The sequence below is a fragment of the Anser brachyrhynchus genome, assembly GCF_964034855.1.
Source record: "Anser brachyrhynchus genome assembly, chromosome: 1".
Taxonomy (NCBI): domain Eukaryota; kingdom Metazoa; phylum Chordata; class Aves; order Anseriformes; family Anatidae; genus Anser; species Anser brachyrhynchus.
In genome coordinates, this window is record NC_137694.1 from 24,101,562 (window position 1) to 24,117,331 (window position 15,770).

Genomic DNA, 15,770 nt, shown 5'->3' on the forward strand with positions numbered 1-15,770 from the left:
ACAATTTTACCCTTCTGTAAAGGAAGAAGGGAATCCAACCGGTGGTTTCTTGGTGATAATTATCCTTTCAGCTGGTTGTGCTGAATTTGCTTTACCTTTCATGAGACTTCGAGCCATTCAATGTGTTTGAGGCATGGTGAACTATCTAGCTATCACCAGGAAGACAGACTAAGCGCTGCTCTTGGTTATGCCAGTGGAAATCTCTTGTCTTTAGGCAAGATTATTAAGCTTTAAGTCTGAGAGCTAACTCCTTTTGTGTCATTGTTTTTGTTTGTTTGTTTGCTTTTTATTTTTTTAGTTGCTTCTTAATGCAATAATTTTAAGACAGCAATAGAAGGATTCAGAAATTTTATGATCGTCAGGAGTTACACTATTCTTCAGGAGATCCTTTTCTGTGTACAGTGCCATATAGACAAGCATGATGCTTTTTTTTTTCATGTCATGCTTTAGTGTTGAGATCCGTGGATAAATTGCATTTGAAAACATACATGCAGGAGGTGTTTATTGTGTTTGTTTCATATGTATCCTGGGCATTGTATTTTTTTCTCTACAGTAATTAATAACAACTTTGACATATGTCTTCCTATCTCTTAAGCATTTCCAGAAACTGAGCCTCTGGCCCCTGGGCAGCCACAGCATACAGGAGTCTGAAAATGTTACCATTTTGATAAAGTTTGATTAGGTGACTTTGACACCCCTCCACCTATCACTCGCATCTCCCTCGCCCCCAAAAGATACAAACAGATATCTCAATATCAAGGTTTTTTGTATTCTAAATACTTAGTCTGTTCACTTTTATAACACAGACATGAGAGTAAGTGCTAAACTTCTATATTTAAAAGCAAAGTGAATGTTGGAGAGAGTTGTTAGGATAAAAGTGATCTCAAGGGTCTAAGAAAAGATCAGTGCTTCCTTTGTCCTAGATCCTAGTTTATATAAATATTACACATGTTGTCAATATAAGCAAAGTCTTATCGGTTAATCCAGGGTGGTCATAAAACAAACTTTCCACCAAGACGCAATTAGCAACTCACCCTAGTGCAGATTGTTCAGGCCTGAACAAATCTAGAGCAAGAAAATCAGGATGGTGGACTGATTAAACTAGTTTCGTGTTTCCATGAATACAAGAAATGTTCCTCCTATCGTGACCTCTGCATTTTTAAAAGGGGAAGTCTTTATGAGAGACAAATTAGTTCTTGTGTCTTGTGAAAGCCTGTGAAGCTAGTGGAAAGGAGATTTGTGTTATTTTATAAAATAAAGAGGAACAGGAACTTTTGTTTGCATAACTGTTCTGTGCTTTACATCTTGGTACTTTGCAGTGATGTAAGGTTTTCAGTGCGTGGCATACAGGCTTATGAAATCAGGGAACTATTATTAAGAATTTTAAGGAGGGTAACTAAAGAAGTACAGTAATTATCAAAGGATTGCTGCTCGCTTTGTGGAAACATGTCTCACCAATTTAAAACTTTGGCTTCGCTCACTGACCAACAGGAGTTGAGATTCACCCATCTATTCCGTCACCCTCTCCTGGGTTAACTATCAAGACACAATACTGAATTGCTGAGTTCTAATAAATTGTGCCACTCTTTAGAATTAGTCAGTGTTTGTAAAGCAGTATCTCAGAAGAGCTGTATTAGAAGTTGAAAAACTCTTCTTTTATGCGTTATTGTATTGTAATCATGCTATTCAAGATAATGTTAGATATAGAGGAAACCTGCAACTGAGAGACATGCACAGTGTGCAAAGCATAAAGGAAGTGGGTATAAACAGGGACGTTTACAAATCAAATACCTCTTCCCTCTAGAAGAAAAAATGCAGATCTGTACTTTGAGAAAAAGGAGTGTTTTTTCACCAAACAACAATCTTTCTTTATTGCACTCAGAAGAAAGATGAAGTGGGAATAAGACAGCAGGTCACAGTGTCCTGCTTTTCACAAAGGAATACTAACATATCAGTAGACATTCTCCAAAGTGACTTCGCCCTGGAAAAAAACAGCCTTTATCTTAAATCAGACATTAAGCTAATACTGTTAATATTGTTACTTTCCGAACCAAGAGAGACAGAGAGGTTCCTCTAGCATGTGATTCAGACCGGAAACATGACTTAGCCATTTCGGAAAAATATTCAAAAGAAATTTCTTTCTCTCTACAGATTAGAGAGGGAGCCTGAGGAAATAAATTCATTAAAATTAGCTTTTGTGATTGCCCTTCGTGTGTCTGTTTTAGGATGACTTTTGCTTGTAGTTATTGAGAATTTATTACTACTTTTCATTTATGCTACACTTATTTTGGGAGATGAAACCTTTTTTGGAAAATCCAGATTTTAAGTGGTTTTGAGGTCTTTAATGCCAAATAGGACATTTGTGGTGTTTCCTAAAGCTGCAAGGACTTTACTGAAAAATCTCCTGCAAGGAGGTGTAGCATAAAAAGGATACAGTGAAAACAGAAAATTATTTTAGCCATAAGTTTACTGGACTTGTATGGAGATACTCTGTGCTAGCATGCTTGAGGAGCTTTTTGAATTATTTTTTTTCCCTATAGTCACCAGTTTTCATTCTACTGGTGCTACTAGAAATGGTGACATGAGCTTTTTGTGTAGAAGTGATATTTAAAGACCATTTCCAAAAGTTTGCTTACTCCTTCTGTGCAGGGGATAATTTTATTTTTTATGTGGTAATCATGTGGCAACTGAAAGAGACAACTGACAAGAATAACTTGTAGGCAAGAGTTCAGAAGGCAGCTACAAAGCAAGTACATACGCTCCCAGGTTAGAACAATGAAGTCCTATTATTTTACCATCTGTCCTCTTGAAGGTCCAGGTACAAGCAATCTTGAAATCTTTGCTCCCGTCAAAAATAAGTGCTCAAGTCTTCCTTCTGCCTAGGAAGAGCACAGATCAGAGAATGTATCCCAGCTTTGCAATAATGTGTATGCTTAGACTTCCTGTCTGCCAGAGCAGTTAAGGGCAAGAAAGAAGAAGAAAAAAAAAATCCACCCCAAGCTTAGCTATCCTTCCTTTCTTTACTGCATTTTTGGCTATTGGAGGAAAAAGAGAGCAGCTGAGCTTCAAGCTTCCTAATTTCTAGGCAGAAGGGAAACACAAACATTAGCAGCGATCCTCATTGTCGGGAGCCCCTGCGGCTGAGGACGACGATTCTGCCGTGGGGACACCAAGCCTGCTTGGCATGCAGATGACTTCACGTGGCTGTGCATCTTTGGACATCAAATTTCATGTGTGCAGTCAATCGTAGTAATCGATACATGTGTTGGCCTGGTGCCTGTTTCATCCTGTGCCGTCCCTTACTGACCCATTGCTGCCTGCTTGAGGTGAGGAGTTCAGAGGAATGGATGGGTTCATTACGTTCGGTAATGCACACCCTTGGCTTATCCACCATGCAGACACATATCCCCATTTCCCTCTGCAGTTCATTTAAACCAGCTAGTAAAACATACTGACATTTCCCATCTGAACCACAGTGAGAATTTCCGTTGCACCCAGGTCACTGGCCTATTAAGTGAAGCCTCGCACACTGCCATTCATGGTACTTGGCAAACTATCTAAGAGAAGTAAAATGCGTATAATAAGGGGAATAGGAGTACTAGGCAAACACTGCATTATAACAGAATTATTAACTAGCTGATGGAGATTTATTTTTCTAATGATGATGCTGGAGTTATTGAAGTTGACTGCTTGAAAGCAAAAAGGTCTCTCAAAAGGTGCTTTTTCAGGTTAGATAGCTAGCAAGAGCTGCTTCGAGGAACAAGGAATAACTCAGAAGCAAGAGTGCTTTAAAACAGGATCATTACATTTCTGAGTTTTCTGAGTTCATGACAAAAGCCTTTGCCATTGTACTGCTACAAATAAAGTAGTTTTGTTTCATGTGCTCTCTGTTACTTTTTATTCTTAATTGCAAGTCCAAAGAGTTCCCAAAATCTTCATTTTTTTTTTCTAAAACTAGGCATGAAAGTGATATTACCAATTATCTGATCTGCAAAAATAAATATAGCAAGATATTCGCTATTATTTCACTTCATACAAACCGTTCTTTGACATTTCTTAATTGAATCTATCTTTTTTTCCTTTAATATCATTGGTACTTTGGTGTACCCATGCAATCCATAAAGTCAGTATGAAAGTGAATTCAGAACGCCTTATCTTGAAGTTTATATTTAAATCTTTGAAATCGTGAGGCCAACTTTTCTGAAAAGTTGAGGCATGTCTGATTGAATCTCTAAGCTGATGGTCTTCAGAAATACTAATTAATGTGGATTGTCAAACACAAATGAACAAAGAAGTGAAGGTGCCGAGGAAAACTAAGAAAACATCAAATGATAATTTCTGTCAAATCAGAAAAAATAATTTCTTCTTGCACAGCAAGGTTTACCTCTAAAGCTTGAAAAGAAACAGCCAAAAGACTTAGAAGAATGTAATTTTAACACCTGCAGCACCTTGTCCTGAATAAGTCCCCCACATTTTCTGTTTGCTCTCGTACACTCCCAAGTCCTCAAATCTGAAGGGAACTAGGTATCTACTGCTGAACGATTGCACTGTTTTTATCTCTTCTTTGGGTGCAGTTAGAGGCTTTTGATTCACTCTCTGCAGTCTTCATTGGAATTACTGGTGAGTCTTGAAGTGAAATATGGGTTTCACCTGTCAGAAACAGTACCGACCCCCGTCTATGCATCCATTGCCCCTGTTCTGCCTCCACCTCAAGAGGCTGCAAAGATTGTTTTAAGTCATAAAAACTTGCTGGGGAAAGGTCATTTCTGAGTAGCTTTAGGGTTGCAATTTTTTTTTTTAAGTTCGATTAGTTTCATCTGATTGAATCTATTCAATATATTGAGAGCTATACTAAAGCATATGTAAATGCATATATATATGTATCAAAAGCCTGTGTGATTTTGAAAAATACTTTGTATTCATTTTTGTTCTGTCTGGGACAAGGAAAGACGCTTGGAAACAAATACCAGGTTGCTGTAGAATGTGTGGGCAAGACATATGAGGAGAGGCTGAGGCCCCTTGGTTTGTTCAGCCCAGAGCAGAGCAGGCTGAGGGGAGGCCTCATGGCGGCCTGCAGCTCCCTCACGAGGGGAGCGGAGGGGCAGGCGCTGAGCTCTGCTCTCTGGGGACAGCGACAGGACCCGAGGGAACGGCATGGAGCTGGGACAGGGGAGGGTCAGGCTGGGGGTTAGGGAAAGGTTCTGCACCCAGAGGTGGTCGGGCACCGGGACAGGCTGCCCAGGGCAGTGGTCACAGCACTGAGCTGCTGGAGTTCGAGAAGCGTTTGGACAACGCTCTCAGACACAGGTGGTCCTGCGTGGAGCCAGGAGTTGGACTCGATGATCTTCATGGGTCCCTTCCAACTCAGGCTATTCTGTGATTCTACGATTTCAACTTCACCAAATTGCAACCATGTAATGACAGATGCTAAAGCACACAGCAATTCTCCATATTGTGTTCTTTGTGGAACCAGTCAGAGGGGCTGAGTACCTGGTTTCTCAGGCCTTAGCAACCAACGGCTGTTTGTGGAAAAGAGGAGCTTAAGCTTCAAGCTCTGGGTTTTATACAGTATGGCAATACTGCCTTAGTCAAGTCACCCAGGACCAAAATTTTCATAATAAATTTCATCCCTATAAACATGTTGTGTACTGTTAAAATCCCAGCCAGGTATTGAATGAATAATGCCAACAGTTTTACCCAGAACTATTCTTAGTTGTAACAAAACTAAATGGCCAAGTTATTTCTCTGTCCAGTCCTCATAAGGACAAGTTAGCAAACGAGTCATAAGCTTTTCTTGGCGTCTTTTGCCATTCTGTTCAGAAGAGCTTCTGCTCCTGCATAGGCAATTTTCTGAGCTCCTTCTGCAGAATGGTTACTTCAACATGAAAGCTGTAGGAGAGAATGTATTTTTTACAAAAACGTTGAAAAGCCACTTTAACTTAACAGAAGGTTTATGAAAAAATGTTGGTTTATGACAACTTGTGGTCTAGCCTGACTCGTATTGCTCTCTAGCCACCAAGTGCCTGATGGCATTGGAAATTATTTCAGGAACTGGAATTACCTTTGGGAATTCTCCCTGGAGGTTTTCAGTATATTCTTCATTCTATTTAGTAGCTAATTTTTGGAAAGATGCAGCTGTGGTGCTGTACACAAACAAGAAAAGCTAGTAATAGTAGAGAGAGTTACCTGGACCGGACCAATTCCATTCCTGCTGTAACTAACATGATACAGACAGAACGTGGAGAATTTCTTTTCCTCTTATATGGAATGAAAGTAAATTTAACAGTAAACCTGAACTTAATCCAGTGTTGGTGATATTTTCAACTGCTTCTGTACATTTGGAGAAAGAAGTGGTGTCATCATCGGCAGCAATTTTAATGTTAAAAAAATGATTTTCTTTGCAGATCCCAGTGGAATCCAGAGCCTGCTTTGCATGAAGGACACATTGTCTCAGCACAGGAGCTGGCTGTACTCTTGCAACCTGTTTTTAGCCCCCGTCCCAGAAATCTTGTTTTGTTCCTTCAAGAGACCGTATGTAACATTAATTTCTTTTCTCTTACCAATACAAAGTGCAAGTGTGGACATGGCTCCTTCTCACCAATCTGCTCTCTTTGTTTTTCAGCTTAGCATAGATGATTTCACATACTACAGTGAATCCTATGGTAACAAGAATCCATTTCAAAATGTTCAGGCAAGCATTTCTCTCTTTATATTTCTTTATATGTGTTGTGTTTTTTTTTTTAATTAAAATGATGTAAGAAAGATGCAAACAGACAATAACTGGCAAAATTTAATTGAATTGCAGCAGTTTGCCAATTTAAATTATTTATTGAGATTATTTCAGTTTAGGTATATCAATTAAACAACTCAGTTTGCAGAAGTAAGTTATGTGGCTATTTTATTTCAGATCAGTTTTTCAGAATTCTCTTAACTGGCAAAATTGTTCCTAAGCATGTTGCAATTTTTTATTATGAAAAAACTATACATACATGCATTAAAAACTCTAAGACTGACTCCCCAAAGTAGTGTTTGGACGTCGTAGGAAGAAAAGAAGTAAGGAATCAATTATTTACCCCAGATTTTCAGAACTGAACACTCATTTTATTTTCATATGAGGTAAAGCTGTCTTGACCCATTCAGACAGCTGATTTTGTCATGTTTGAATATTGTGAATATATGCCTAGATACTGGATTGCTTTAATCTTCATGCTACTTCAGTAATCTGAAATAAACTCCAGGCATAGAATCTGAGTCCTCCTGAAATGGTCATGAACTTTATCTCCTGTCCTCACTGAAGAGATTCACAGATTTTGTGCTCAGCATCTCTGGTTATACTTACATGACAATTTATTGAACTGTGATTAGAGAAGGAAAATGTTCACATGTGGAAGTCATTAAGTCATTCCTGTGGGCAGTGCAGGATGAACAGAGCTATTAGTAACATAACTGATATCAGAGTACATGAGGAAGTGTTAATTCTTAAGCACTACACAGCAAGCTGTATGTATAATTAAATACATAAATATTTACATATTACCTGTCTCTACATCTTTCTTGTCTAAAAACCTCACATCTTCCTTGTATTCCTAATGCTAACCTTTATGTCTTTGCCATATGAGAACATTTTAACACTGATGCAGGAACAAAAACAACTATTCAGAGTACGTACATGGTTTTTTGGAGGAATGAATGGCAGTAATATTCATCTGTAGAGTAAGGATCACTGGCTGCATTCTCAGGCAGATGTACTGGTACTTCTCTGGTATGCCTTACCCTCTTTGGGTTTAAAATCTATGCAAGGTTGTGTCTGGAGCAGATTGTGTTCCTGCTTATGGGACTGCAAAGCTGGTTTGATTTTAAAATTCATAAGCTGTTTGGAACATATGTATTACTGCTGCAAGCTCCTAATGATGCTGTGGTCTTATTTATGTAGGCCCTGGATGTTTAAGTGGAAGGATAATAAAAGTATTTTAAGCTCTTCTTTTGCCTTGTAGTTGGGACCCCATCAGCACTGTAGAGTTTATATCCAAAGCTGTCTAGGGACTAATGGTTTTAGAAATTGGGTGGTATATTGAGTGCATTTGGGACATATGGACAGATAGTAAGGAAGAAACAAAGGATCACATTTACATCAATCTTTGGTCTATATCTGACAGAGCAGAATTTTGAACCCTGGTTTTCAACAAGCTGAACAAATATCAGTAACAGTTTGCTTGCTTTCAGACCTTACCTCTGTTTCCTTTCTGTCTTGGAGCAGAGAAACTTTTTCTGATTACAGCATCTTCAAAACTGGAGTTTCTTTCATCAAATTGGTAACCTTAACTCCAGCACTTCCTATATCTGTTGTGTTGGTCTTGGCAATCTTTTCTAGCATAGTTTTGTGGTGGATGAGGTGCTGTAACTTAGAAAAAAGAAAACGATATGTATAAATTAAAAATTTCTTTTTCACGTACATGCCCATATGCAGAATTCTGACGATGTGTGTGTGCATCATCACCTAGCTTTTAGGGCCAGAAGGGATCTTCATAATCATCCAGCTCCATCCTGAGTGCAACAAAGGCTACAAAAATTTTCTCAGTTACTATCACATCAGTTGTATTCCTCTTGACTTACTTTGGGAAAGAAATCTCTTCTTAATCATGCTATGAAAGACACAGGACAGTGAGAAGGTCAGGTCTGAATTTTCTCACTGCGGAAATTAGGATCTTTCATGTTGCATAACCACAAAGTATTATGCCTTCACAATCTATATTATACAAGTGATTCATTAAGCCATTATAACCGTTCCATACCACTCGAGTATCCTCCTTTGAACTTTGGCAATGCAAATCTATTCACAAACTTAAACCAGAGATCTCATTTGGAGGGTGTATGTGCATGTAGCAGCATGTGTACTACAAGAAGAAAGTGTTATTTGTAAAAGAGTTGTAGGCTTGTAAACCACAGAGACATTTGCAGATATTAGATTTGTTCAGCTACATTAGCAGCTGTTCTGAGCTTTTGGGATCAGTGGTTTTGTATGCAATAAAAGAATTCTGTTTCCAGTTAATGCAGAAAGGAATCTTATATGTAGATCATTTATCTTAAACATTCAAAGAACTTCTTAATTAAATAATAAAATACAAAGATTAGCATTTGGGGAACTTTTTTTTGTCAAGTAGTCACCTATCCTATGAACTATTTTTCTTTAATATTAGCTTTGGCTTTCCCCAAACACTACTCAGCTCCTTAGAACTGCCATGTATGGTAGCACACAACAATTAGTTGCCAGCTGTGCTGCTGCATAATTATTATTGTAAGTCACTGCCATTTGTGGTTCTGTATCTCCACTGTAACATCACTCAGTGGTCATTTTTCTAGACTGAGGAGCACTGTTTAGTCACGTGCAGCATAAAGGTCCTGCTATAATTTTATCTGTTTTTGTTGCCCTTCTCTGTACCTCTTTGAGTTTTATTTTTTTGTTGTTGTTTTGTTTTGTTTTTGTTTTTGATAAGGGACCACACAGAATTGCATACTAATCAAGATACAATTGCATCATAATTTCTTCAGTGACAGAACATTTTCTTCTGTTTTGTTCCAGTCTTTTCCAAAAAAGACTAATACTAAAAAAAAGACCAATACTTTTTTTTTTCTCAGTTTTGACCATCATCAGACACTGAACTGATATTAAGGTTTCATTCGTGAAGGGTGACGCTCAGTTCCAAGTCTGTTATCGTGTACATAAAATTAGTGTTGTTCTTTTCTCACTCTGTGCTCTTCTAAAATCAATTTACAAGAAATCTTGTCTTGTTGCTGAAGGGGCTTTCCCAAAATTTGCCCCTACTGTTGTCCCTTGCCTTCATTACTTCAAATAAGTCAGTGTAATCAGAAAATTTCATTAGCTCAATATCTATGCCTTTTTGCCAGATATTTTATGATTATACTGGACACAACAGACCCTAATGCAGAGGGTCCACCTTTCTCTGCTTTGGTAATAGGTGTTTTTTTTAGCCCTTGCTTGCTACCTTTTTACCTCCTCATTATCCACGTGAAGACCTCCTAGTATTGTGAAGACCACACAAAAACAGCTTAATTTCTTTAGGAGTCTTTGCTACAAGATTCTGCTGAGTGCCTTTTGCGAATCCAAGTACACTGTAACAGCTGGAGCTCCCTGGTGTACATGCCTATTGACTCCTTCAGAGATTTCCAGCAGAATTGTGACACACAACTCCTTTTTGCAAAAGCTGCGTCAGCCTTTTCTCAGTATAATCCTGCCATATTGTTATAGTCAGTACTTTATTCTTTAAAATGGTTTCTCCCATTCTTAGACTTCAGGTTTGCTTCTCTGTAGTTCCCCAGATCTCCCTGTAACCCTTGAAAAACCTGGTGTCATGTCTGCCACCAAACAACACAGTGGTACGGAGGTTTGTTCAACAATGCTTTTTGTAGCTGAAATGCATTTTATTAGCTGAAGTACATCAAATCAATTTTCATTAAAATCATAACATATAGCTTTATGCGTTCATCTGGAAATCACAGATACAATTGAAGTCTGTATGATAATAGTAACTGCAAAGCTAAAATGCAACAATAATGTTCTTTGCAGCTATCCGTGTCTGTAGAAACAGATATGCCTCCAAGTCAGTTTAAATAGATTTTTTTTTTTATAGATGGACCATTGACCAGTGCTGTAGAAAATAAATACAATACTTCAATATTTTGAACAACACGCTCACAAGTAAAAGATCTCTTTTACATGGAAGAGCCTGCCCACTTCAGGTGTAGGTTCTCAGATGTTTCCAGAGAAGGAGCCTTTTCTCCAACAGATATTTTTATTATAAGACTGTTTGTCAGTTATGCTGCCAAACATAAACTAGTTCAGAACAATGAGTGTGCCTAAATGATCTTTTATAGGTGGGCGCATGAGTCTTTAATAAAGATTTTAATGATACATCTTTAATGATAGACCTAGATTTACTCCATTCCAGCTTCAAATTGCTTAGGTGTAATAGCAATGCAGTTAACACAGTACTGAAACCAAAGCTGGGCAAGTTAGTCCAAGCACACCTTTATCATAATTCAGGTACTTAGCTTCAGGATGGCTGGACATGTAGACAGTGTCATCTCACGCCTACCTTCAAAAATACCTGAACAGCAGCGATATATGTAATAAAATCGTGGACCTGCTCGCAATATTTCACTCAGGAGAGGTGCCTCAGAACACTAAAGAAAGCAAATTAATCAGAGTAATTTGGCAATAGATGTGTTAAAAATTCTCCTGTCAGTGTAGGAATTTCTGTTATCAGTCCATCAGGTCAATAGGAGGATTTTTGTTTTCTTTTCCCTTTCCTGTTCTCAGCTACTGTGTGTTTACACCTCTTTGCTTAGTCCTTTAGCAGAATGCAGTCAGGTGTTTCTTAGTACTCCATTCTCTGCCCTCTTTTGGAGGTCTGTTGTTTTGAAAACACGTCGTAGTTGAAGTGCTAGAATGCCTAAAGCAACATATGGGTATTTTAAGAACAAGTGTGCCGCAGCCAAATGTCAAGAGGCACAAACGAGAGGCATGGGACCAAAATGTCTGTCTGATGCTAATGAGTAGATATCCAGCTGTGTGTGCCCTTCGAATGGACAGTTGAATACCAGTGGCTGGAAGCTGAGACAGATGGTAATGCAGGATTGGTTAGGAGCAGAGGGACAATTCAAACATTCCTCAGTAATGATGCATTTTATCTTTTATTCTACAATAAATGAGTAATCTACTTAATACATATCCTTGGAAGAACTGGCTGCTGCCATTCTGTCTGCAGCTAGGGGGCGAGGGATTAAAGTATCAAAAATAAACTGAAATAATTGACTACTGCTCAGGATTGTAGCTCTATATTAGTGTATGCAAAAGAAACTAAAAGGGAATGTATCATCCTTCACTTCTAGGAGGTGCTAAACACCCTACTCAAAGACCAGATCAGTGTTTTCTGCTCTATTTTAATTTCTGCAGTTATTTTTCTATCAGTCTGGCAAATCAGACAATACTACATAATCCTCCCATATGAGCATCTATAGAAATGTGAAAATAACTAACCTTTGTCTAGGAAGGAAAACATGTGAGCATTTAGAAAGAACCAAGGGAGGTCAGAAAAGTGGTAGGCAGCCAGAGAGCAGACAAAAAGAAAAGAGAGTAGGAGGAGAAAAGTGTTAGCAACACAACACTCGCATCAGTTAGAGGGAGAGAGAGAGAGAGTCTGTAACAACTTGAATATCTGAACGTTGGATCAAGTGACAGACTTGATCTGGAGTTAAATGTAGAAAATGCAGAAGTGAAGCTAACAGGTTTTAAACTAGGACTCAGTGAAAACATATCTTCAAATATTCACATTAAATTTTGGGTTATCTTAATTTTGATCATTCTCAAGCCTACATCTTGCATTTTCTTTCCCTGAATATTCCAAGTGAATTTTATTATTCAGAAGAATCTTTGGAAAGATGTTTTTCAGCTTTGCAGGCTTCAAATTTATAGAACAAGAATGTTTAAAATACATTTCACTCAAGTATTTTCACCAGAAACTCAGCTATGGGAAGTATAAGTAAAATCATATATACACTCCCTGATGCTTGATTATCTGAACTAGCTCAGCTTAAGCCTTATAATTTGTATTTTGAATAGAAAGAAAGATAGCACACGATATGAAGTTTGTGTGTGTGTCTCCACGCCAAGAATAGAATTAGAATAGTTCAACTGAGAGGGGTCTTCAAAGATCATCTAGTCCTACTGCCTGACCTCTTCAGGGCTGACAAAAAGGACATTATCCAAATATTTCTCCAACACTGAGAGGCATGGAGCATCACCCACCTCACTGGAAAGCCTGTTCCAGTGTTTTGCCACCCTCACAGTAAAGAAATTTTTCATAATGTCCAATCTGAGCCTCCCCTGGTGCAGCTTTGTGCCATTCCCACACATTCTGTCATCAATTACAAGGGATCAGAGACTGGCACCTCCCTGTGCTTCCCCTCCTCATGAAGCTGTACAGAGCAATGAGGTCGCCTCTCAGCCTCCTTTTCTCCAAACTAGACAACCCAAGTGTCCTCAGCCTCCCCTTGTAGGACGTGCCTTCCAGCCCTTTTTCCAGCGTTGTTGCCCTCCTCTGGATGCTCTCAAGTAACTTAACATCCTTTTATATTGTGGAGCCCAGAACTGCATGCAATATTCAAGGTGAGGCTGCAACAACACTAAATACAGAAGGACCACCTGGCAATGTTCTGTTTAACGCATCCCAAAATGTGGTTTGCCCTCTGTGCTGCCAGGGCACACTGCTGGCTCATGCTGAGCCTCCTGTTGACCAGCACCCCCAGATCCCTTTTTACTGAGCTGCTCTCCATCCACTCATCTTCCAGTTTTTCCCTGTGTCCAACATTACTCTGTCCCAGGTGCAGAACCCGGCATCTTCCTTTGTTGAACTTCATGCCGTTGCTGGTTGTCCAGTACTCAAGTCTCTCGAGATCCTTCTGCAAGGCCTCTCGTCCTTAGGGAGCCTACATCACCTCCCACTTTAGTATCATCAGCAAAGTTGCTGATGCATTCTACTCCTGCATCCAGATCACTGATGACCGTGTTGAACAGGACTGGCCGTAAAACTGAGCCCTGGGGAACACCGGCGGTGACCAGCTGCCAGCCAGGTGCAGCCCCATTCAGTACAGCCCTGTGAGCTTTGCCATTCAGCCGGTTCGTCACCCAGCAGAGCATGTACTTGCTCATCTCACAGCTGGACAATTTGTCCAGAAGAATACCGTGAGGGACAGTGTCAAAGAGCTTACTAAAATCCAAAAAGATTACATCTGCTGCCTTCATGCACCAGGCGGGTGGCCTTATTATAGCAGGAGGTCAGATTACTACGGCAGGACTTTCCCTCTGTCAACCCCTGTTGACTATGCGTGATAATAGCTGTGTTCTTTAGGTGCCTTTCAGTATCCCCCGGAACAATCTTCTCCATAACTTTTCCAGGGACTGAGGTTAGACTAACGGGTCTGTAGTGTCCCTCATGCTCTTTCTGTAGATGGGTATAATGTTGGCTAGCTTCCAGTCATCAGGGACCTCCCCAGACTCCCATGACCTCGGGTAAATTTTTGAGAGGGGTCCAGCTATAACATCCACTGATTTTCAGCACTGAAGTGAATCCTGTCAGGCCCCATGAATTTACAAACGTTCAGCTGATACAGATGTTCCCTTACAATTTCAGCGACCACAGATTGAAAGTCACTGCTCTTGCAGGCATGGTCCTCCAACTCTGAGAGCTGGGCAGCCTAAGATCAGTCGTTGCTGTTAAATAGTGAAGCAAAAAAGGAATTAAATGCCTCCACCTTTTCCTCCTTACTTGTTATCTTCTTGTTATCCACTCCAAGTATCAGCCCAATGTTTTCCTTTGACTTCATCTTGCTGTTGATGTATTTGAAAAAGCCTTTTTTTGTTTTCTGACCCCACAGAGGCCAGTGTCAACTCAAGTTGGGGTTTGGTTTCTCCTGTTTATTTCCCTGCAGATGTGAAATGTAGCTCTGTACTCTCCTTGTGAATTCAGACCTTGCTTCCAAAGGTCATATGTTTTTTTCTTCTGCTCTAGTTCCAGGCGGGGTTCCCTGTTCAGCTAAGCCAGTATTTTGCCTCACTTGCTTGACTTGTGGCACAAGGGGATTGCATGTTCATGGACTTTTAAAAGGTGTTTTTTTTGAAAAGTGAACAGCTGTCATGGACCCCTAAACCCTTTACAGCAGATTCCTGGGGGACAGTGATAACTAGCTCCCTGAGAAGCTTAAAGTTTGCTCTAAAGTTTGTCCATGGTGGCAGCTCTTTTGCAGAACCTAAAAATGCTGATTTATTTAAAAAATAATAGTTAAAATTAGACACTTATCTGTACTCTGTGCTATACAACTAAGACGTACACAAAGGAAGGGAATTTGTTATGCAAAGTATGTCTCTACTAAATACAGCTGCTGGAACTCAAGGTGTCTGCCATTGATCCTTTCCACCTACGAGGCCATTTAGGTCCCATCTGATGGTCATCTGATGAGCTTTCATATCATATCATGAGCCATCCGTATCCTGCCTCAGCTTTTCCCCCCATACTCTCCAATACATTCTCCACCTGCTCCTTTCTCAGCTTGAGAACTTCTGTGTCAGCTGCCTCTTCTCTTCCAACACAGACATAGAAAGGACAGTAAGAATTTGACATCACTGTGCATCTTAAGCTTGCCCCAAAAAGGTGCATGAATAAGAGCAACACAGGTGCCACTTCACTGCCCCTTTCCAGGATCAGCCTGCAGTCAGCACCAGGCTGCTGAGATCTTGATTAGTGTTTACCACGGTGGTTCCTCACCTTGTGTATTAAATTCAGAATGTAGAAAAAAATGGTTTGTGTTTAATTGTTAACCATGTAAATAAACTGTCCATAAATTTGTTACAGGAAATTCTTCAGTCTTCTCCTTCATCTCTAGTTTTGCCTGCTGTTGACTCCAAGGCTACCAGGCATCTTTTGAGCTTTCTTCAGGAGTCGGGAGATTGGAATTTAACAAACATGACAAATCTCGACATCTCTCACCTGGAAGCGAATACATCTAAACCAAACTTACTTGTGGTTCAGCTACAACCGCTTATCAGGTAGGAGCTTGTTGCAAAAGTATCTGACCAAAAGTATGCAACATTTTTACATCTTTTTTGAAAATATCTGATGCATTCAGGAAATTTAAAAATCAAAAGGGAAGGTTACAGGGTTAGCAAAGTTATTTTTCCTGCAAATGTGAATGCT

At 39.5% G+C, this 15,770-nt stretch overlaps 1 protein-coding gene across 1 annotated transcript in view; it reads left to right on the forward strand.

The window, feature by feature from the left end:
- ATP6AP1 (ATPase H+ transporting accessory protein 1) overlaps positions 1 to 15,770 on the forward strand; it is a 56,135-nt gene that overhangs the window by 1,657 nt on the left and 38,708 nt on the right. The window contains exons 2-4 of the mRNA XM_080576737.1: positions 6,405 to 6,531; positions 6,623 to 6,691; positions 15,429 to 15,622. Of these exons, the coding sequence (XP_080432863.1) occupies positions 6,405 to 6,531; positions 6,623 to 6,691; positions 15,429 to 15,622 (390 nt within the window). The remainder of the gene's footprint in view (positions 1 to 6,404; positions 6,532 to 6,622; positions 6,692 to 15,428; positions 15,623 to 15,770) is intronic.